Source organism: Moschus berezovskii, chromosome 8, assembly GCF_049115385.1.
Source record: "Moschus berezovskii isolate FMDL1 chromosome 8, NW_MosBer_1.0, whole genome shotgun sequence".
Classification (NCBI taxonomy): domain Eukaryota; kingdom Metazoa; phylum Chordata; class Mammalia; order Artiodactyla; family Moschidae; genus Moschus; species Moschus berezovskii.
In genome coordinates this window covers 93,122,019-93,145,832 of record NC_142467.1, presented here as the reverse complement: position 1 = coordinate 93,145,832, position 23,814 = coordinate 93,122,019, and the positions used below count along the sequence as shown (strand labels likewise).

The following is a 23,814-nucleotide window of genomic DNA, read 5'->3' as shown; positions in this document are numbered from 1 at the left end:
GAAAGTTTTTGAAGTGTGGATTTTGAATTTTCATTTTATACATTCTAGAACCAAAAGTCAGCTCATCAACCTCAGAGTATAAGTTAATTCCTAATATAGATTTTTTTCCTCAACATATTCTGTTTATGAATGTTTTTTAGTTTTGTTTTGTCTTTTGTCTGGATATACCAATGTATATATTTAGAATGATCAGGAAGCTACATCGAATTTAAAAGCATTTTCAAATGATCCTTTAAAATTGTTTTTTCACGTCGAGTGTAATTGGTGTTCTTCTGTGTGGCTGTGGAGGTAAGGACCAAGACCATTGACCTGGATGAAAAACTGAAGAGCCCTAAAAAGTAAGGTAGACAGGTAGAAAGGTATTCGTAGACCTTGTATTCACTCTTTATTTTATATTAATAGATTGAAAGTCTGTGAAACTTCAGATCAGGGATTGCAGACAGCCTTGTGAGGGGCAGACACGTACATGTATGAGTGGAGTCTCAGAGGATAGAGGGTGTATCGGGGGAGGATGACAACAGGGCCTGCACACCCCACCCCCACCTGTCATTGACTCTTGGGACTGAACCTAGAGTCTTCCCACTTTCCCAGAGAACCCACAATCCCTGTTCTGTGTGAAATCCCCCAAGTTTTAAATACCAGGACCAAATTCAGACTGTGTGAGACAGATGACATCTGCTTCCATTCTGTGACCTTCCTTTATGTTCTTGAGGATACAAGAATGTACAGGAAGATAATTAAACATAATAATGTTTAACAAGACAGGAGGATAGGAAGACATTGTAGTTTACATTGAATAGTTGAAAGGAACAGCACCTATTTCAACTAGAAGGAGGAGCCCTCCGTTTCAACTGGTTTTAGTTATTTAAGAAAGTTATGGATTTATGTGTGTCTCTGTGTATTAAAAGTTAACACCAGTTTTTGTTTTCATCATGGCTCTGAGCTCTTCAGATAGTTTATTCATCTAAGGTGAGGAGCACTGTCTAATTCAAAACAGAATTAGGAAGCTTGGACAAAGCACAGAGGTTTTTTCTTGTTTCTTTTGTTCTTTGCATGTCTGTGACACCTCAAATCTGAAGGGTGCTCTTTGGTCATAGCGTATGGTATAATCTTGGTAGGAAGAGCTTTTGGTACCACTCAGGGTCTCCCTGTTTGACTAATTGTTTCTTGTTCTGTGCCTTGTACTGAGGCATCTACCATCAGCTGGGAACTGACCTCTGCCTGTCCTTTCCTCTTATACTTGTGCTAGAGGATTTTTGTAAGGTTGCCAGACCTTTTTAAATTAGAAACTTCATTTGTAAATATTTTGGGGAATGGGACTTCTTTTTTTTTGGTAGATATTTTGTTGCTTTGGACAGTTTTCTCCCCCCAGAGGTAAGTTGCATTTATGACACATCACTGTTCACTTGCCTTTTACAATTAACTGCTGACTAAGAATTGAGAAGGCTTCCATGGTAGCTCAGTGGTAAAGAATCTGCCTGCCAATGCCGGAGACACAGGTTCAATCCCTGGGTCGGGAACATCCCCTGGAGAAGGAAATGGCAACCCACTCCAGTATTCTCACCTAGGAAATACCATGGACAGAGGAGCCTGGCGGGGTACAGTCCATGGGATTGCGGAAGAGTCAGACATGACTTAGAGACTAAACAACAAGATTTGAGAAATCCTTTGCTTTGGTTCTGCAGCACTTTGTAGTTTGGAAAATCAGTTCCATAGACTGAGATTATCTCCTTGATGGGGAGCAGAATGAACTATAACTTCTAAAATTCTTGGAATGAATGTTTTAAAAAGCCAGTAGCTTCTTTTAAATTTTGAATGTCATTGGTTGGATCCAGGGTTGGTGGTTCAACATATGTTGTATTTGCTCATGAGGAACTCAGATTGGCTCTCTAGTGGCTGCTCCCTGTGTTGATGCAAGAGGCACATGCGCTAGACCAGCACCAACATGACTGTGGAGATTCTTCTGCCACTTGAAACAGCAGGAGAGAGCTGGAACCATGAATGAGCCCTTGCTGTGCCCAGAGCAGCCTTTTAAGGGTTTGGTTCATTGCAGTAAAGAGGCGCAGGCACACTGATCCTGGTTGACCTGCACTGCTTTGGGTGTGTGTGTGTGTGTGTGTGTGTGTGTGTACATAACGCTTTCTGTTTAGCTTAACCAGCATGTATCAACAAGACGGCGTTCTTAAGCATCTGACCCACAGCGCTAACCATGCAGCCACCCTCCACGTGAGAACTACATTCGTTTTCAGAAGAACCGAAGAGGATTCTTGGAGTATTCACTGCCAAACAACATGGGTCACCCTTGAGGCTTAGGAAGCTCCCGTCAGCGGTCTCAAACCCCTGCCTCGGGAATGTCCAGCCATCCTGTGACTCTGTGTGGAGGCTCAGGCTGGCCCTGACAGGGGAGCTGGGGTCTCCTGACTACATTTCAAAGAAGGTTGCAGACGGGGGCAGAGGAATGAAATTCTCCATCCTCTTCCTAAGAGCCCAAGGATTTAGTTCATCAGATCTCTTTCCAGGGCGTTTTCTGGGCATCCCTGGATCTGAAATGGGCATTTCATATGGAGAATGCATATAGCTTTCATGGTTAAAAAAAAATCCGTTAGAAGAAAATCAGAATTGTTACGGGTATAAATGTACGGTATGTCATGTGTTTTGACGTAAAACCCTTGTCAACCAAAGTGCCAAACGAGGTCATCTCTCTGGGTGTGTATGTATCCATGTACACACAAAGTAACAGATGTGATCTCATTGCCAATAAAACATCTGAAAACCTGCTCCCTGATGAATGTCTTGAGTGAGCATGTTAGCCTTACCCTAACCCTAACCCTTGGATGTTCCTCAGCCATGTGAGGAGTCACAGACACGCCTAGGGAGCTGACCTGGGTCAGGATGCCGAAGCCAGGGTTTTCTCCCCATAGCCCTGCAGAGTTCGATCATCTAGGCTGAGATGTCAAACTGTCCTGCATTCAGGTTTAACCTCTCAGTCTGGTTTAGTTTAAGCCACTGGGTGGGCAGGGGGAGTGTTAGGAGCAGGGCTAATAAATAAGTGAGTGAAGAGCTCTGCCCTGGAGGGAAGAGTCCATGATTTTTTTTTTTTTTTTGATGTGGACCATTTTGTAAAGTCTTTATTGGATTTGTTACAGTATTGTAACAAATACTGTTGTAATATTAAGCTGTTAACTGTTAACTTCTGTTTTATGTTTTGTTTTTTTTGGCCATGAGGTGTGCAGGATCTGAGCTCCCTGACCAGGGATCAAACCTGCAGCCCCTGCATTAGAACGTGGACTCTTAACCATGGCACTACCAGGGAAGCCCGGGATTTTATTTCTTTATTTATTTAAACACCTAAAACATTACGTATTGGAGTACAGCTGATTAACAATGTTGTGGTACTTTAAGGTGAATAGCGAAGGGACTCAGTCATACATATACATGTATATCCTTTCTCCCCACAACTCCCCTTCCATCCAGGCTGGCACATAACATTGAGCAGAAGTTCAATGTGCTGTGCAATAGGTGGGAAGTCTGTGATTTTAAAAGAAATTATTGTGTGAGGTTTCTCACCACTGTGATTCCAGGAAAATCTTTTTTTCCACTTGATTTTTTTCTGCCCCAAACTCTGCCTGTTTTTGATCCTGTGTGTGTTCTCACTGAGAACGATTCTTTGAAAGCAGTCTGCAGCAGAGATAGTTGTTACGGCAAACCTAGAATGACCTGTTGTTCCTCCTGACGGTCCCTGGGACATTTCACCACCTGCCTGTAGCTTCCTCAGGCGTGTGCCTTTCTGAAGTGAGGTCTGTGCTCAAGATCTGACATGTCCTTCATGATTGGCCTTATAGGAGCAACCAGAGTGTGTCCCATGGGAGAGACCCCGGGTCGGGAAACATAGTCTCCCCAGATGTATCCCCTCCATGTCACCATCAGCTCGGTGACTCACTGAACAAAATGACATCCATGGGTCTCTCCATTCTAAAATCTTGTGACTCCACACTTCCAGTGCAGGGGGCTCCAGTTTGATCCCTGGTCCAGGAATTAAGATCCCACGTGCCATGTGACACAGACAAAAATTACAAGTAAAGACAATAAGAATAATAAAACAAGTTTTAAAATTCTTATCTAGATGTTTAGTCACCCAAAAAAGACTGACTCCCTTAAACAGAATTCAGACCGGAAAGCCGTCAGAGGGTGTTTGCCTGGGACCACAGACGAGGACGCCAGCTAGGACTGTGAGTCTCTCGCTCAGACATGTTTCAGCCGTGCCCTTCCTGAGCTCACAGGTGGCGGTGCGCTCCCCCAGCCTCCTGCCTCAGCTCCCCGCTCCCAGGCAGGGCAGGGCAGGGCAGGTGGCAGCCACTGGGTCCTTGTCACAAGGGCCGTGTCCTGAGTGCTGTGTTGCAGTGGCACACCCTCCCTGTGAGCAGCAGATGAGCACGCAGCAGCAGCAGCAGTCAGGGCCTCTGGCTTAGGGGAGGCTTCACCTGGGGTCAGTTCACGACTCTTCATTCCTCAACACTCACTCCCAGTGCCCTGCTCTTGTTCAGAAATCTCCTGCAGACCATGCTGGATTCTCACACCTGCTCTCTTAGGCCTGTGCAGCGGGGGTTTTTTGCTTGCTATATTTGAGTTGGAGTAGGAAATGGCAACCCACTCCAGTATTATTCTTGCCTGGAAAATTCTGTGGACAGAAGAGCCTGGCAGGCTACAGTCTGTGGAGTCACAAAGAGTCAGACATGACTGAGCACAAACAAAATATTTAAATTTGGAGCCAGTACTGTAAAGTTGGGAGACTTTTCAGAAATTTCTACTGTTGCTTAAAATGGGAAGAGCTGGCCACCCTGGGAGGCCTTGTGAGCTCCGGTGCGAGGCACTGTGGCACATGAGTTTTTGTTTGTCACACCCTCCTAAAAGTTAGGCGTTCCATTCTACAGGTGAATAAACTGAGGTCAGGAAAGACTAAGTGGCTCGCTCAAGGCCCCACAGTGAGCAGAGACAGAGTTGGAAACCAGGCGGTGTGGCTCCTGTCCCAGCCCCTAGGTTGCAGCGCTCCTCCCAGTTCGTAAGCTTGAAACCCTGTCAGCTTTTCCCTGGTCCCCGGCCCTCAGTCCTCACGCAGAGCCCTTGGGTCCTCAGCCGCTTCCTTCCACCTTTCTCTCAGGGCACATCTCATTTGTTCCTTTGCAATTTTCATCTTGAGGTGACTGACGACAGGGGGCGGTCTTGCCCTTGAAAGAAGATTGATTACATTCCTCTCCCCAACCCCACTCTGAGAGAAGGGAATATGCCATGTCACGCAGGGCCAAATAAACTGCCTTTTACCCTCTACACATGCTTTTTGCTCTCCCATGTAGGAGAGCAATGTCCTTCCAAATTACCTGGGCCTGTGAAGCCCCAGGTAATTACAGGCAAAACTGCCATGTCCAGGGCATCTGAGAGGGCAGGAAGTCACAGCTTTCATCTCATTCTTAAAAGGATCCTGAAAAAGGCTATTAGAAACTGACCTCTCAGGACTTCCCTTGTCTGACCAAGCAGTTAAGACTCCACACTTCCACTGCAGGGTGTGTGGGTTTGATCCCTGGTTGGGGAACTCAGATCCTGCATGCCACGTATCATGGCCCAAAAAATTAGAAATTGACCTCTCACCAAGGGGAGCTAGAGAAGAGGTGTGGGGACTATCCCTTCAGACTTGGGGCAGGGAGCTTGGGCGGGAGTGACAGCCTCCACTGCTGACTTACCTGCTGCTGCCCCCCCAGACATTAGACTCTAATCCCCCACCCCTGGGCACCCCGACCTTGCAGACCTGAATCTCTTCAGCAGCAGCCCTGCTGACGTCCAGGCCAGATTGTTCCCTGTGGGGCTATCCTGGGCACTGTGGGGTGTTGAGCAGCATCCCTGACCCCCACTTATCAATGCCAGGAGCCCCCCAAAGTAACCAAAAATGTCCCCACTATCATCCTGTGTCCCCTGGGGGCAGGATCACCCCAGATGAGAACCCCAATCTAGATTACCTAGGTTTTGACAACCATACGGGCCAAGCCTGTGGAGGCTTTCCCATCAGCTGTTTTTTGGCACTCCCAGCTCCTAAAACCTCCATGTGGTAGATCCGTGGCCAAAACAGCTCTGTCATTTTTGTCTTTCCTTCTTATGGTTTTGGTTTAGTTGCTAAGTCTTGTCTGCCTCTGTGACCCCATGAACGGTAGCCTGCCAGTCTCCTCTGTCCATGGGATTTCCCAGGCAAGAATACTGGAGTAGATTGCCATTTCCTTCTCCAGGGGATCTTCCTGACTCAGGGATAAAACTTGAGTCTCCTGCATTGGTAGGTAGATTCTTTACCATTGAGCCACCAGGAAGGAATTCCTTCTTAGATCCTTTCCACTGGGACCTTGCATGGCCCTGGAGCCAGGCTTCCTCATGCCTCTCCTTGGCACATAGATTGCAGTGGAAGTGATAACCATATGTGTATATGTGGAAGGTTTATGTCCCCCCTCAAATTTATATATTGAAACCTAACCCCTAAGTTGATGGTGCTAGGAAGTGGTGCCTTTTGAGGGGTGATAAGGTCGTGAGGGTGAAGTGCCTCATGAATGGGACTAGTGACCTTTTAAAGGGACCCCAGAGAGCCCTCTCACCCCTTGTGCCATGTGAAGACACTGCAAGAAGGTAGCCATCTCTGAACCAGGACTCGGGCTCTCAGCAGACACTGGATCTGCTGGTGCCTTGGTCTCAGGCTCCCCAGCCTCCAGACTGAGCAATTTCTGTGTATAAGTTCCCACTCTGGTGTCATGTTGGAGCATCTGTTTGAGCTGCTAATCTGATTCTAAGCCTAGACCTCCAGAGCCTTTGCCCACATCCCGTCCATGGGGGACCCCAGACTAGCCCACTGGAGGACGGCCTTGGTACAGGCAGAGCTGCCTGCCACTGACCTCAGTCGCAGCCCAGCCCAGCGCAGCCCACAGGGTGAAGAGCAAAGTAATGCATAGCTGTTTTGTTTGGTTGGTTTTGGCTGAGCCACATGGCACGTGAGATCTTAGTTGCCCAACCAGGGATTGAACCCACACCCCATTCGTTGGGAGCTTGAAGTCTTTTAACCACTGGACCACCAGGGAAGTCCCAATGATGGCTATTTTAAACCAGGGATCAGCAAACTTTGTCTGTAAAGGGTCAGAGGGTAAATATTTTCCACTCTGTGGGTGTCTTAGTTCAGCCTGCTATGAACAAACACCACAGACTGGATGATTTGTAAGTAAGTTTATTCCTCTGAGTTCCCATGCCTGGAGGTCTGCCATCAAGGCACAGACAGGGCTGGGCTTTACTGAGAACCCTCTCCGGGTTGCAGACACTGACTTCTGTCTGTCCTCACATAGAGGAGCGCAGAGGGTGGAGGAAGCCCTCCTGTGACTTTCTTTTTTAACTTTTCATTTTGTATTGGGGTGTAGCTGATTAACATTGTTGTAATAGTTTCAGTTGAACAGATAAGGGACTCAGCCATACATAGACATGTATTCATTCTACCCCAAACTCCCCTCCCATCCAGGCTGCCACGTAAGATTGAGCAGAGTTCCCTGTGCTATACATAGGTCCTTGTTGGTTATCCATTTTAAACATAGCAGTGTGTACGTACCCATCCCAAATTCCCTAACTATCCTTTTCCCCCATCCTTCCCCACACCAACCATAAATTCCCATAAATTTATTCTCTCAGCCTGTGAGTCTTTCTATTTTATAAGTAAGTTCATTTGTATTATTTCTTTTGAGATTCCACATATAAGGGATGTCATTTGTTATTTCTCCTCTGTCTTATTCAGTTTCGTCCTATGACTTTTATAAGGGCACTGATTCCATCTCAGGGGTCCCACCCTCATGACCTCATCTAATGCTAAATTACCTCCCAAAGGCCCCACCTCCTAACATCATATTCAGGGGAAGGGGGTTCAGCATAACAATTTTGCGGAGACACAGACATTCGGCCCACAGCGGCAGACTGTACTATACATGTCGCCACTACGGAGCTCTGCCACCATAGGGTGGAAGCAGCTGAAGGCGAGATGTAAACAAGTGGATGAGGCTGTGGGCCATCAAAACTTTTATATTTTAACACTGATGTGAATTTCGTATACTTTTCATGTGTCATGAAATCGTACTCTCTTAACCCTCTCCAACCAGTTAAAAATGCAAAATCCATTCTCTGTTCATGGGCTGTGCAAAAACAGGCAGTGGGCAGGTGTGGCCACACTGTCCAAGCCTTGCTTTAAATCCCTTCTGTTTCTCTCTTTAATGGTCTAGTTGGGGCTCCACCACGCCACACCTGAGAAGGGTGTGAGACCATAGTACCTGCACACACATCCCCCACCATCCCCGCCCCACAGCTCCAGGGCATCTGTGCTCTGCTTCCTCACAGAGCTTGCTCAGCTAAATAAATGCCAGGTCACACATGACCCTCCCAGACTATGGACACCTTTGTGCCGTTTTGAGCAGTGACTCAGCATATGGTGGGTCCAGTGTTCCCTTTGGGGTCACAGCTACTGCTCTGATCATTGTCACCAAACATTTATTTACTTGACTGCTTGGCAAGCCCCCATTTGGGTGTTTGCAAAGCTCTCAACTACCAGCAACCAGCATGGCCGGACTTTGTGCAGGAGGCCTGAAGTCTCATGCATCTTCTCCCCACTTCCACCAGGCTGGTTGAGGCCCATGTGTGTCATATCCTCTAAGAACCCTCAGCTTCTCCCTTCCAAAGCCCTCACTCCCTGTCTAGTCCGCTCGGGCCATCATAACAGAGCACCACAGACCGGGCAGCCTAAACAACGCATATATTTCTCACAGTCTGGAAGCTGCATGTTCAAGGCCAAGGTGCCGGCAGGGTTGGTTTCTCCCAAGGCCTCTCTCCTTGGCCCACAGATGGCTGCCTTCTTCCCATGTCCTTGTGTGGTCTTCCCTCTGTGCGGGCATCCCCAGTGTGTCTTCTCATAAGAATCCCAGGCTCACAGGATGAGGACCCCACCCTTACAGCTTCATTTAATTCTGTAAGGACTGTATCTCCAAACAAGTCACATTGGGGTTAGGGCTTCATGTGAACTTAGAGGAGGGCACGATTCAGAGCATAGCACCCCATTAGTGCCCTGAAACAGGACAGATCTCGTCCTGAGACACCTCGGTGACTCCCATATTCTGCCTGGCATCCCCAAGCCCACAGCCCAGCCTCCTGTCACCCACAGCTCCTCCATGCCTCCACACACAGGGCTGTTCTGCCAACCTCCGTGCTCATCTCCCATCCCCACATGTGTGCCAGGCCCTGCTCTCAGCCTGAGGGCTGCATCTGAACCCCTCTCTGGAACCCCAGAAACCTCCATAATCAGGCCTTTGAGGTCCGGGGTTGGAGAGGGCAGCTCCTGCCACCCGCCCGGCTGTCAGCACACCCATCCTTCTCCCAGACAGCATGTTTCCATCTCCCCTGCCCCTCCCCCAGCATCTCAGCTATTCCCTCAGGAGAGGTGCTTCCTCCTGTCATCTGAGCAGATGGGAGAGTGACCTCTGGTAAGGTCAAGGGTGTTTCACCATCCCAAATAAAACTCAGAGCTGAGACTCCCCTGGTGGTCCAGTGGTTAAGACTTTTCACTCCCAATGCAAGGGGCCCGGGTTCGATCCCTGGTTAGGGAACTACATCCCACATGCTGCAACTGAAGATTCCGAGTCCTGCAACTAAGCCCCAGCACAGCCAAAAAACAAACCTCAAAGCTGATGTATACTCAGCCCTGTGCATCTCACAGCCAACTGGCCTCACAGCTGTGACCTTTGCCTGCCTTCATAATAAACCTGATGGGAGCACCCTGCAGGGCACAGGAACACCTGAGGTCTCCCAGCACTGAGTTATGTCAAGGCCATCTGTGGGCAGACGCTCTTCTTGTCCTTGACTTTGGTTTAGCCTGTGCTAAGTCATTTCAGTCATGTCCAACTCTTTTGCGAACCCATGGACTGTAGCCCACCAGCCTTCTCTGTCCATGGGATTTTCCGGTCTACAATACTGCAGTGGGTTGCCATTTCCTTCTCCAGGGGATCTTCCCTATCCAGGGGTCAAACCCATGTCTTTTATGTCTCCTGCATTGGCATGCAAGTTCTTTACCGTTAGCACCAGCTGGGAAGCAGTCTTCAAACCTCAGGGTGTGTAATCATCACTATTCGGGGTCATACACAACCAAAACGTGTCTTGAGTTCCCAGTTTACACCCTCAGACGTGCTGTCTCAAACCTGACCCCCAGTCCGACAGCAGCCCGCAGCGTCCCAGGGGTCCTTCCAGAGCAGGGTCTGGACCAGGCATAATTGAGCACGTGACACCGCCCGTCCGCGGCCTGGGTCTCAGAGCTGGTACCCTGGGATTGGACATGTCTTAGACCAGTAGCTCTCATGGTGTTTGGGAGTATGTCTGGTTGTCACGACTGTGGGTGCTCCCGGTACTGAGTGGGTGGAGGCCAAGGATACTGTTCCAAAGACAGAAGTGCCCAGGACGGTCCCCTACGGAGAGAGGCGGGGGTCACAGCGTCAGCAGGACCAGGAGCGATAAACCCTGCCCTAAATGGGGCAGGCCATTGAATCTCCTGGCATGAACAAGGTCAACAACCGCCCACCTGAGTGGTTCCCCGCGTGGGGCCCCCACTGGATGGAGACACAGCTTTTAACCTGAGCTGGGTCACTGCAGCAGCCGGTGAAGAGCACCCCAAAGTTGTCTCGGCTTCCTTGTTGGGGCCCTCAGCTAAAGGATGACAAGACTCACCCTTCCACCCCGGAGACACTTGCCTCTGCCTCCTCAGCTGGCACCACTCGGTGCGCTGGGCTTCAGGGCTGGGAGGGGAGACCCAACTGGATGGCCGTGGGGGCCCTTGGCATGCTGGGAAGCTTGGGACTCCCCTGGCGGTCCAGGGATTGAGAATCCACCTTCCCATGTAGGGGATGTGGGCTCCATCCCTGGTCGGGGAACAAAGATCCCATCTGCCTCAGGCAACTAAGCCTGGGTGCTGTAACTACTGAGCCTGTGCGCTGCAACACGAGAAAGCCCTTGCGCTGCCACTGAGACCTAGTGCAGCTAAAAAAAGCCTTTTAAAAAGAAGAAGGAAGCATCAGCGTGAGTGCTGATGGCCTCTTCCCCAGCAGAGGCAGCAGAGCTCAGCCCAGAGAGCTCCAGTTCTGTCCTTGCAGCTTGGACAGCTCAGACTGCCTTGGTGAGCCTTCTGGGCGGCTTCAACGGCTTGGCCTTTTATCATCCTCCCAAAGTCCGTGCCTTCCGTTTTCCTTGCTGGTTTGGGCTGGGACCACCCCTGTCCCATGGACTGTCCCATGTGACTGAGTCAGGAGAAGGTGGCCCCAGATCCCCAACAAATCCTGGTGGAGCTGAAGCAGGCGCCCTTGCCCTATTGCCCTCAACAACTATGCCCTGGTTGGAGCTGGTGGTATGGGACCCAGGCAGCACAACAAGCCCTGAGGGGAAGCTGCACAAGAAGACATGTATAGAACATGCACAGAACACAGGTGATGGTAGAAAATTGCAAACAGCATGTGGTGGTTTAGGGACTTCCCTGGGGGGTCCAGTGGTTAAACACTCCACTACAGGGGGTGCAGGGGGAGTAGGATCAATCCCTGGTTGGGTAACTAAGATCTGGCATGTCTCATGATGTGGCCAAAAATAAAAAAATATAATACAGATCTTTAAAAAGATAAAAATTTTTCCAAAAGTTCTCATATTCAACATACAAATAAGCTCACTCCTTCCTTCAGAAGTTGGGGCCTAACCCTCTCCCCTTGAGGGTGGAGTGAATTCAGTGGTTCACTTCTTTTTTTTTTTTTTATTCTTAAGTCCCGCCATTCTTTATTTTTACAGTTTCATAATGGTCCACAAAGCTCAAGATCTGATTTTTCCTTATTTCACATAGCAGCTGAGTTATTCTTTCCCTATTAGAGAAGGAAAGACTTGCCTTCAGTCTCTTCCTCAACCCCAAGAATTAGTTTAAATGAGTTTTAAACTTTATCTTCTTCATATGGACAAATATAAATAATGACGTTATGAGGAAAAGTTATTGGGGATGATTAGAAGTTAGTGGGTAGATTTAGACAGTTCTGTAAAAATTTAAGTTCATCCATCACCAAAATATCAGTCTTTTCCCCACAGCATGACTACAATTGGCTTTTTTCCCCTTCTGCTTCCAGTCACTCAAAGACCAAAAGATAACTAAAATTTCTGACTCCTGCTGAAAATTTGGGAGCCTAAACCAGGCAACTTGGAGGAGATAAGACTCATCACAGGTCGGAGTAGAAGGGGTATTGCACAGTACCCTGCTCAAGACCTGGGTGGAATTCTCCTTTTCTTCTTGATTGTCCTGTTTGGTTTATACATTTATATACATATAAATTTATATTCACTGCTAACTAAGCTCTAATTGTCTTTCCATATTAAATCTGCTTTTGAATAATTGATTTTATTTAATTGCCTATTATTTACCAGTTTTATTTTAAAACTCTTTGTTTTTTTAAATTTTTTTTAATTTTTTCAAAAACAATTTTAGGAATCTTTACTTAAAAACAACCTTATCTTAAAATGGAGTAACTTTGGTTTTACAAGCACAGAAGCAAAAATGCATTACAGGAACATTAAGTTCTACATTAGGTCACAGCGTCTAATCTGAAATCACACCCAGAATATCATTTTTCAGGATATCTGGGAAATAGTTATTTCCCAGGATGTCTGAACCATAGCTACTCTATTTTGACTTTTAATTGTAAAAAAAAAAAATTTTTTTTTTTAACAGCCAAAGCAGATTTCACCATTAATGACGTCAGTGTTTTTCTAGGTATGAGAAGATGCAAGAATTGGAACTCATAAAACCTTTTTCTGAAAAGATCTAACTATCTGAAGGCCTGTACTGCCAGTTTTTTTTTTTTTTTTTCCCAGAGCACAGAGTGCCTCATTCCTGATTTTCACCCTGAACTTCTTTCAGGGGGTGTTGAAGGTCAGCAGCTTGCAATGGTCATGATGTAATCTTTGTAGAGGCAGCTGGCAAGTACCAACTTCCAGTCAGCAGGGTCCCTTCATAGCCACATATCTGACCATGTGACACCATTTCATGGCCATTGTGTCCTGCGGTGCTGGGAAGGCTCATTCCCAGGTCTAGGGAAGTGATGGGCCACTCAGTGTGCTAAAATTGGACCAGGCCTTGCAAGTAGCAAAAATCTCTGGACCACTGTCTTACTAGCCTCCTGGTCCAGGAAAATATTTCCTCTTGTTGCTTTTTCCCATACCCAGAGTCAATTATTACAATTATTGATCTCATATGGAACTGTCAGTTCAGCATTATATCACAGGTTCAGTGAAACAAGTGACATAGAAAATAATATAGCCATAGCTAGCAGTTATTAGTAAAATAAGAATTATAAGTCAAGAACTTTCATTAGATAAAGCCTGGTATACCCCAAGTCACCTGACTTCATTCGTTAAATGATTATAGTCTGGTGTTAATCTCCTGGTTGTACATTATGGAGCATCCGACCTTCATCTGAAGATTGGTTACTGAGATAAACCTTAGAAACTAACCTGGAGTGTCCTTTTTAATAACTTAATTAAATCTTTTAGCAGTATCACGTAATAAGGAACTGTCTCAGCAGTGAGTCTTAGTAAACACTGCTGCTGCTGTTAAGTCGCTTCAGTCGTGTCCGACTCTGTGCGACCCCATAGATGGCAGCCCACCAGGCTCCCCCATCCCTGGGATTCTCCAGGCAAGAACACTGGAGTGGGTTGCCATTTCCTTCTCCTAGTAAACACTAGACATTAACAAAACTAGAAACTTAATTTAACAATGTACAAAACTTAATATTCCGTGATTTTTCATTATGGAGGCCCTGTAGCCAGGGAGGCTTTAACCCATCACATAAAAAATGAGGTTTGTCAGGGAGCTGGGGAAATCCAAGCAGCCATTCCCTGACTCTGATTTCCAGCTATTGTTTTTAATTTTCCAATTTAGAAGCAGACTGTTGCCATGGTTTGAGGACATTAGGATGGCACAAGTCTAACAGAGTTTTTGTATAAGCAGAATGAGCTTTTACATGTCACTTCTTTTTCTTTTTTTAAATTTCTTGGCCATGCCACCTGGCATATGGGATCTAGTTCATTGTGACATGCGTGCTAAGTTGCTTCAGTCATGTCCAGCTCTTTGTATCCCTATGAACTGTTGCCTTCTGGGCTCATCTATCCATGGGATTCTCCAGGCACGAATACTGGGAGTGGGTTGCCATGCCCTCCTCCAGGGGATCTTCCCAACTCAGGGATGAAACCCATGTCTCTTGTGTCTCCTGCATTGGCAGGCAGGTTCTTTACCATGAGTGCCACCTGGGAAGCCCCTCTAGTTCTCTGACCAGGGATCAAACCCACGTCTCCTGCATTGGAAGCCCAGAGTCTTAACCTCTGGACCACCAGGGAAGTCTCTCAGTGGTTCACTTCTAACACAGAATGTGGCGGAAGTCATGCCATGCGATGTCTAAAGCTGGGTCATAACAAGGATAGCTTCCACCTGGTCCTTCCCCTCTCTCTCTCTCATTCTGGGGGAAGCAGGTAGCCATGTTGTAAGAACACCCAAGCAGCACTGGGAAATCACCAACTTGCCCACCACATAAAGGAGCCATCCTGGAAGCAGGTCCCACTATCCCAGTTGAGCCTTCAGACGATGCTGCCCCAGCTGACTTCCTATTGGCAACTTCATGAAGAGCCCGAGTCAGAGCCCCCCCACGCGACCCCCAGATTCTGACCCACAGAAACTGTGAAGATGATAAACTATTGTTTGGAGCCACATCACTGGGGGTAGTTCTGTAAATTGAAGGTTAACCACTTATAATAATCTGTTAGTTTCAGGTATGTAAAGAAATTTGATATATTTTTCTGCATTACAGAATGGTCACCAGGATAAAGTCTAGTTATCATCTGCCACCATGCAAATTTATCAACTGTATTTATTTATAAATATATCTATATTAATAAATAATGTTAAATATAGTATTGAATATTTATTAATAAATAATATTAAATGTATGTTTATTGCAGTAGTACTATATTCCTCATGCTGCATATTGCATTCCCGTGGCTTATTGAAGGACTGGTAGTTTCTTCCTCCTCATCTCCCTTACCTGTTTCACTCATCTTCCTGTCCCGCCTCCCTTCTGGCTACCACCAGTTTGTTCTCTGTATCTATGAGTCTGTTTCTGTTTTGTCATGTTTATTCGTCTGTTTTATAGATTCTTCATGTAAGTGGGATCACGTATTGTTTGTCCTTCTCTGACTAATTTCACTCAGCATAATACTCTGTTGTCACAAATAGCAAGATTTCATTCTTTTTTATGGCTGAGTAATATTCTGCTGTGCACACACTTGCCTGTGTGTGGACTTAAGTGTCTGTCGTTAGATGAGTGGGTAAAGATACATATATCTTCTTTATTTATCTTCTTTATCTATTCATCTATCCATGGACACTTAGGTCAGTTCCATATCTTGGTTATTGTAAATAATGCTGCAGTGAACATTGAGGTGTATAATCTTTTCAAATTAGTGTTTTTGTTTACTTCAGAAAATTACCCAGAAATGAAATTGTTGAATCATATGTTAGTTCTATGTGGCTATAGAACTATAGTGGCTGCACCAATTGACATTTATCGGGGATAATTTTTAACTCTTCAATAGCTAACTGATATAGGTACCGTCCAATAGTAAAATAGGCAAATGAATTGTGATATAGTCAAACAAATGAATAGCCTTTATGGTTTGAGAGGCCCAGGGCAAAAGTACAAATGGAAGCTGGCATGCCATGTCCTAACATTTCATCATTATAGACCAAGCTGGCAAAAATTAGACAACATATGTCCTGTTCCACCTACCTCAACAAATATACCTTTCTAATGAGCAAGAAAAAAAAAGTGACATTGGTTTACAGATCATCATAAGTTACTATTGAGTGTCTCTGGTGATGGGCTGGTGATGTTTGGGTGTCTGAAATAAAAACAAACCAATTCATAAATAATTATGTATTCTGTAAACTTTCTGTTAGGAACTTTCTTTTTGGTGTGCATATGTCTGTGTAATCAAGATTTTCATGTCATTTGAGCTTTGTTATATGACCTGAAGCAGCTGGTGTGGGCTGACTCATGTGGCATAAGATTCATATTTGGCCATTAGGTTTGGGGCGTCAAGACTTCAGTCCTAACTAAAGAATGTGACTGTAGAAGATAGGGTTTGTGAAGAGATAATTACAGTAAAATGAGGTGTTGTGTGTGTGTGTTTGGTCGTGTCCAACTCTGACCTTATGGACTGTAGCCCTCCAGGCTCCTCTGTCCATGGGATTTCCCAGGCAAGAATACTGGAGCGGGTTGCCATTTCCTTATCCAGGGGATCTTCCCTGGATCTTTCGACCCAGGGATCGAACGCGTGTCTCCTGCATCAGTAGGCGTGTTCTTTACCACTGAACCACCAGGGAAGCTATAAATGAGCTATTAGGATGGCCCTGATCCAATATGCCTGGTGTCCTTATAAGAGGAGGCGATTAGGGGACCTCCCTACTGGTTCAATGGCTAAGACTCCATGCTCCCAACGCAGGGGGCCCGGATTTGATCCCTGGTCAGGGAACTAGATCCCACATGCTGAGACTAAAAGACAACCTGCATGCCACAGTAAAGGTCAAAGATCCCATGTGCTGCAACTAAGACCTACCTCAGCCGAATAAATAAGTCAAAAAAGAGAGAGATTAGGACACAGACACATGCACATAAAGGGAGACCATATCAGGACGTGGGGAGAAGGACCCCAGCACCCTGGGGGCCAGGACACTACCAATCGGGCCACTTCCATCCACCATTCCCCATGCTAATATTTCCTGAGTGCCTGCCACGTGTCAGGTGCCACTGTGGTTCCGGGAAATGGCCTGAGACCCACTGCAGTTCCTGGGGCTTCACGGTGGTAGAAGTGGTGGTGGAAGGATTGCGTCAGGCAATGCTGGGAGGAAAAATGAAGCAGGTGACCGGGGGGCAGGGTGATGAGTTCCAGGATACCGCTGCTTTCCTCCAAGGGCTCAGGGAGGGCTAGAGGAGGAGGCGAGTGAGTGGGTGTGGGCGGGGATGGGGCCGAGGGCCTTGGGAAGGTCTGAGCACATGGGTGACCCGGTCAGGTCTGTGCTTGAAGAGGACCCCTTTGGCTGCCAGGAGAAATGAGGAGCTGCTGGCCAGGAGCTGGGCAGGGTCCTGGCAGGGCAATGCAGTGGGCTCTGTTTGACCCTCAGTGCCCCCAACATGGCCTGGATAACACACCCCCAGTGTGGTCCCCACTTCTCCATGGGTCTCCCACTGGACAGTGAGCCGCTTGAGGGGCAGGAATGGCACTGTGTGCGCCATATGTGAGTCTCGTGTCGGCCCAGGATGTGTGTGAAGGCACAGGTGGACCAGTGCTGCCAGCTGTCGTGCCGCCGCGCTCTGGGTCTCCCTGGCCCCAGGCTGGGCACACACCTCGCCTCATCCCCTATAGGGTTTGCGGGAACTTTCTTCTTTCAAAAATTGAAGCATAGTTGATCTACAATATTGTGTTTCAGGTGTACAGCAAAGTGATTCAATATTTTCAGATTCTCTATCATTATAGATTATGATATAATAAGATGTTGAACATAGTCCCCCATGCTATCTACTTTAATACATAATAGTATATATCTGTTAATCCCATACTCCCAGTTTATCCCTCACTCCCCTCCCCTTTGGTAAATGTAGAGTTTTCTGTGTCTATGTGTCTGGTTCTGTTTTGTGAATAAATTCATTTATTATTTTTAGATTCCACATATAAGTGATATCATATGAAATTTGTCTTTCTCTGTCTGACTTACTTCACTTAGTATGACAATCTCTAGGTCCATCCATGTTGCTGCAAATGGCATTATCTCATTCTTTTTTATGACTGAGTAATATTCCATTGTGTGTGTATATATACATATGTATACATACCACATCTTCTTTGTGTATTCATCTGCAAATCAACACTTAGGTTGCTTCCATGTCCTGGCAACTATAACAGTGCTGCTGAGAACACTTGAGGTGCATGTATCTTTTTGAATTAGAGTGTTCTGTCTTTTCTGTATATATATCCAGGAATGGGATTGCTGGGTCATATGGTAGCTCTATTTTTTAAAATGTATTTGTTTTTATCTTTGTATTTGGGGGCTGCATTGCAGATTGTGGGATTTTAGTTCCCAACCAAGGATTGAACCCAGGGCTTCCCTGGTGGCTCAGATGGTAAAGAATCTGCCTGCAATGTGGGTGACCTGGGTTCAATCCCTGGGTCAGGAAGATTCCCTGGAGAAGGGAATGGCAACCCACTTGGTATTCTTACCTGGAGAATTCCACGGACAGAGGAGCCTGCTGGGCTATATAGTCCAATGTGTTGCAAAGAGTTGGACATGACCGAGTGACTCTCTCACACACACACACACACACACACACACAAAGATTGAACCCAGGCCCTTGGCAATGAAAGTGTGGAGCTCTAGCCACTGAGCCACCAGGAGATTCCTTCTGTTTTTATTTTTTAGGGAATGTTCACGCTGCACCAGTGTACAGTGACTGCACCAGTGTACATTCCCACGAACTATGTAGGAGGGTCGCAGGAACTTTCTTATATGATTCTTATTGGAATTGGGCCAAAATCTTTGCTGATACCCTTCCCCGATACGTGGGCTTTTAAATTCGAGCACTCTCTACGGGTTGGCTGATATTTAGCAGAATAAGGGGTGCAGGGATCAGACCGATCTGGGTCCAAATAGAGTACCTCACTAATCACCTGTCCTCAGAGTTCCTCATCTAGACAGTGGGGACAGACCAACAGGTGGACTGACAGCCAGCCAGCCAGTGCCTTCTCTAAGGGCCAAAAGGTGGGATGAGGTGACGTAGATAAGAGGCCTAGGCTCTGGGCTTCCTACGGGCTTCCCTGGTGGCTCACATGGTAAAGAATCTGCCTGCAATGCAGGAGACGTGGGTTCAATCCCTGGGTCGGGAAGATCTCCTGGAGAAGGGAATGGCTATCCATTCCAGTATTCTTGCAAATTGGAAGTGGTCAAACAGGAGATGGCAAGAGTGAACATAGACATTTTAGGAATCAGTGAATTAAAATGGACTGGAATGGGTGAATTTAACTCAGATGATCATTATATCTACTACTGTGGGCAGGAATCCCTTAGAAGAAATGGAGTAGCCATCATGGTCAACAAAAGAGTCCGAAATGCAGTACTTGGATGCAATCTTAAAAATGACAGAATGATTTCTGTTCGTTTCCAAGGCAAACCATTCAATATTACAGTAATCCAGGCCTATGCCCCAACCAGTAATGCTGAAGAAGCCGAAGTTGAACGGTTCTATGAAGACCTACAAGACCTTTTAGAACTAACACCCAAAAAAGATGTCCTTTTCATTATAGGGGACTGGAATGCAAAAGTAGGAAGTCAAGAAACACCTGGAGTAACAGGCAAATTTGGCCTTGGAGCACGGAATGAAGCAGGGCAAAGGCTAATAGAGTTTTGTCAAGAGAACGCACTGGTCATAGCAAACACCCTCTTCCAACAACACAAGAGAAGACTCTACACATGGACATCACCAGATGGTCAACACCAAAATCAGATTGATTATATTCTTTGCAGCCAAAGATGGAGAAGCGCTATACAGTCAGCAAAAACAAGACCAGGAGCTGACTGTGGCTCAGATCATGAACTCCTTATTGCCAAATTCAGACTTAAATTGAAGAAAGTAGGGAAAGCCACTAGACCATTCAGGTATGGCCTAAATCAAATCCCTTATGATTATACATTCGAAGTGAGGAATAGATTTAAGGGACTAGATCTGATAGATAGAGTGCCTGATGAACTCTGGACGGAGGTTCGTGACATTGTACAGGAGACAGGGACCAAGACCATCCCCATGGAAAAGAAATGCAAAAAAGCAAAATGGCTGTCTGAGGAGGCCTTACAAATAGCTGTGAAAAGAAGAGAAGCGAAAAGCAAAGGAGAAAAGGAAAGATATAAGCATCTGAATGCAGAGTTCCAAAGAATAGCAAGGAGAGATAAGAAAGCCTTCCTTAGTGATCAATGCAAAGAAATAGAGGAAAACAACAGAATAGGGAAAACAAGAGATCTCTTCAAGAAAATTAGAGATTCCAAGGGAACATTTCATTCAAAGATGGGCTCCATAAAGGACAGAAATGGTATGGACCTAACAGAAGCAGAAGATATTAAGAAGAGGTGGCAAGAATACACAGAAGAACTGTACAAAAAAGATCTTCACGACCAAGTTAGTCACGATAACGTGATCACTGACCTAGAGCCAGACATCTTGGAATGTGAAGTCAAGTGGGCCTTAGAAAGCATCACTACGAACAAAGCTAGTGGTGGTGATGGAATTCCAGTTGAGCTATTTCAAGTCTTGAAAGATGATGCTGTGAAAGTGCTGCACTCAATATGCCAGCAAATTTGGAAAACTCAGCAGTGGCCACAGGACTGGAAGAGGTCAGTCTTCATTCCAATCCCAAAGAAAGGGAATGCCAAAGAATGCTCAAACTACCGCACAATTGCACTCATCTCACACGCTAGTAAAGTCATGCTCAAAATTCTCCAAGCCAGGCTTCAGCAATATGTGAACCGTGAACTCCCAGATGTTTAAGCAGGTTTTAGAAAAGGCAGAGGCACCAGAGATCAAATTGCCAACATCCACTGGATCATGGAGAAAGCAAGAGAGTTCCAGAAGAGCATCTATTTGTGCTTCATTGACTATGCCAAAGCCTTTGACTGTGTGGATCACAATAAACTGTGGAAAATTCTGAAAGAGATGGGAATACCAGACCACTTGACCTGCCTCTTGAGAAACCTGTATGCAGGTCAGGAAGCAACAGTCAGAACTGTACATGGAACAACCGACTGGTTCCAAATAGGAAAAGGAGTGCGTCAATGCTGTATATTGTCACCTTGCTTATTTAACTTATATGCAGAGTATATCATGAGGAACGCTGGGCTGGAAGAAGCACAAGCTGGAATCAAGATTGCTGGGAGAAATATCAATAATCTCAGATATGCAGATGACACTACCCTTATGGCAGAAAGTGAAAAGGAACTCAAAAGCCTCTTGATGAAAGAGGAGAGTGAAAAGGTTGGCTTGAAGCTCAACATTCAGAAAACAAAGATCATGGCATGTGGTCCCATCACTTCCTGGGAAATAGATGGAAAAATAGTGGAAACAGTATCAGACTTTATTTTTTTGGGCTCCAAAATCACTGCAGATGCTGATTGCAGCCATGAAATTAAAAGACGCTTACTCCTTGGAAGGAAAGTTATGACCAACCTTGATAATATATTAAAAAGCAGAGACATTACTTTGCCAACAAAGGTCCGTCTAGTCAAGGCTATGGTTTTTCCCGTGGTCATGTATGGATGTGAGAGTTGGACTGTGAAGAAAGCTGATCGCCGAAGAATTGATGATTTTGAACTGTGGTGTTGGAGAAGACTCTTGAGAGTCCCTTGTACCGCAAGGAGATCCAACCAGTCCATTCTAAGGGAGATCGATCCTGGGTGTTCATTGGAAGGACTGATGCTAAAGCTGAAACTGCAATACTTTGGCCACCTCATGCAACGAGTTGACTCACTGGAAAAGACTCTGATGCTGGGAAAGGTTGAGGGCGGGAGGAGAAGGGGACGACTGAGAATGAGATGGCTGGATGGCATCACCGACTCTGTGGACATGAGTTTGAGTGAACTCCGGGAGTTGGTGATGGACAGGGAGGCCTGGCGTGCTGTGATTCATGGGGTCGCAGAGAGTCAGACACGACTGAGCGACTGAACTGAACTGAACTGAACTGATTCTTGCCTGGGAAATCCCATGGACAGAGGAGCCTGGCAGGTTACAGTCCATGGGGTCACAACAAGTCAGACACAACTAAACAGAGAGACACACACACACACGGCTTCCTGCAGAGCAAACTGTGAACAAGAGCTGGTTCTTGTAGGTAAAGAATTCTTAGTTTAGTGTTCACTGACCTTCCATGATTTTCCTGGAAATGGGGACCAGGCTGGCTCCAACTTAGCAGGCTTGCTGTGAGATTGTGTTAACTTATGAAGAATGCTTCCAATGGTGCCCACACTCCCAAGAAGGTCTTGGACCAGAAGCACCCGGAGAGCTGATGCCTAGTGTCAATGGCATTTTTTAGCTCAGCGCAGACCCTTACGGACTGGGCCGGGATCTAACGCTGTGTTCATCTGTGGTTCCAGCGTCCCGCCTCCGTCAGCTTTCCCCCTCCCCGCTGCTGGAGCCAGCTTGTCCACACAGCCTGCTCCTGGACTGGGCCCAGCCCTGATCCCATTTCCCGAGGCCGCCCAGCCCCCCGGGCCAGGATACAGTGGGTACCAGCCCCACTCCGGTCAGGACCTCGGTTATAGCACCCAGCCCCAGGAGCCTATGCCAGCTGCCACCACAGCACCCTCCTACCAGGTATCAGCCACTTGTCTCTGCCCAGCATGGCCCTTCCTTGAGAACACATTTGGGGACAGGTCCCCACTCCTAATGCTCCTGTCCCTGCCCATAGAGGGCATGGAGAATGGGCTCCTCCTGGCTGGACCCTTCTGCTGCTGACCCTGAGCTCCAGGCTTGCAGATCGGGCAGTTGTGTTCCCACGCTCCATGTGACCCACCCCCCACCCCCTAGCCTCTGTCACCCACGGCTGGTTCCTGACTTGCTCAGCCAAGCTCATACCCGCCTGACTCCATCTCCTTCATCCCTATCTCCTCTTTGTTTCCCCTAGAGCCCTGGGACTTCTCCAAACCCACCATCCCAAGCTCCTGCCCTGTTCCTGGGGCCTCCTCCGGCTTCTGTGCTTCTGTCCTCGCCGCCACATCATCCCTGGTCCACCCCGCAGCTGGAATCCCAGTGAACCAAAATCCAGCCCTGCTCCCTGCCGCCCCAGATCCTGCCCACAGCCCCTGCCCACTTGCCCACCCAGCCCCTCTCCTGACCCTCGTGGGCCTCTGCTCTGACCACCTTCTGGGTCTCCTGCAAGCCTACACACTGACCCCCACCAAGGCCTCTGGACTCTACTGACCTGACCAGGAGCTCTGTCCTGGAGTCTCTGCATATCAGCCTCCTTGTCACTGCCCCTCCAGGGAGCCGTCCCCAGCAGCCCATGTCCTGTGGGACTTTTGCTCTCAGATATGAGGTTCTGAGGGAGCAGGCCACAGCCCTCTCCCTAGTCCCTCATCCCCAGGTCCCAAAACAGCTTTGGTAGAGGGCTGGAGTTCAGGAATCCTATGGATGTGGGCCGGGGGTGGGGGCTGAGGGAGGGTGCCTCACCCCACCCTGAGCACCATTCTCCCTGCCCTGTGTTCCCTGTGGAAACCCTCTCTCAGGACAGTTACAGCTACGGACTGTCGACAGCCACCAGTGGCTATGCGAACAAACAGTACCCGCCGCCCGCTGCCGGCCAGCCTCAGCTCCCAGCCACGGCCACGCTCTGCCCGCCAGGTGGGTCAGGGTGGGGGCCAATGTCCTTGCTTATACAGGAGGGACCCTGGGAAAGTCCCGTTTCAAACTCCAGATTCATAGTGAGGGAGTCGGGTGGGTTGTCTTGATACGCCCCCAGGTCTCCACAGGTCAGGGGCCAGAGGGTGTGAAGGGAGGGTGGGGAGGTGAGGGAGAGACGGGGAGAGACTGAAGTGGAGCTGGGAGTGGTTTCCCGGGATGGAAGAGGTGGGTTTCATGGAGGACTTAGAGATGGAAGAACCGGGGG

General features: G+C 47.3%; 1 protein-coding gene across 2 annotated transcripts in view; it reads left to right on the top strand.

Moving 5' to 3' along the window:
- Nucleotides 1-23,814, top strand: part of ZFR2 (zinc finger RNA binding protein 2) — a 50,357-nt gene that overhangs the window by 4,017 nt on the left and 22,526 nt on the right. For both annotated transcript variants that reach the window (XM_055431426.2, XM_088838384.1), the window contains exons 2-3: nucleotides 22,304-22,523; nucleotides 23,435-23,549. In XM_055431426.2, coding sequence (XP_055287401.2) covers nucleotides 22,304-22,523; nucleotides 23,435-23,549 — 335 coding nt within the window. The remainder of the gene's footprint in view (nucleotides 1-22,303; nucleotides 22,524-23,434; nucleotides 23,550-23,814) is intronic.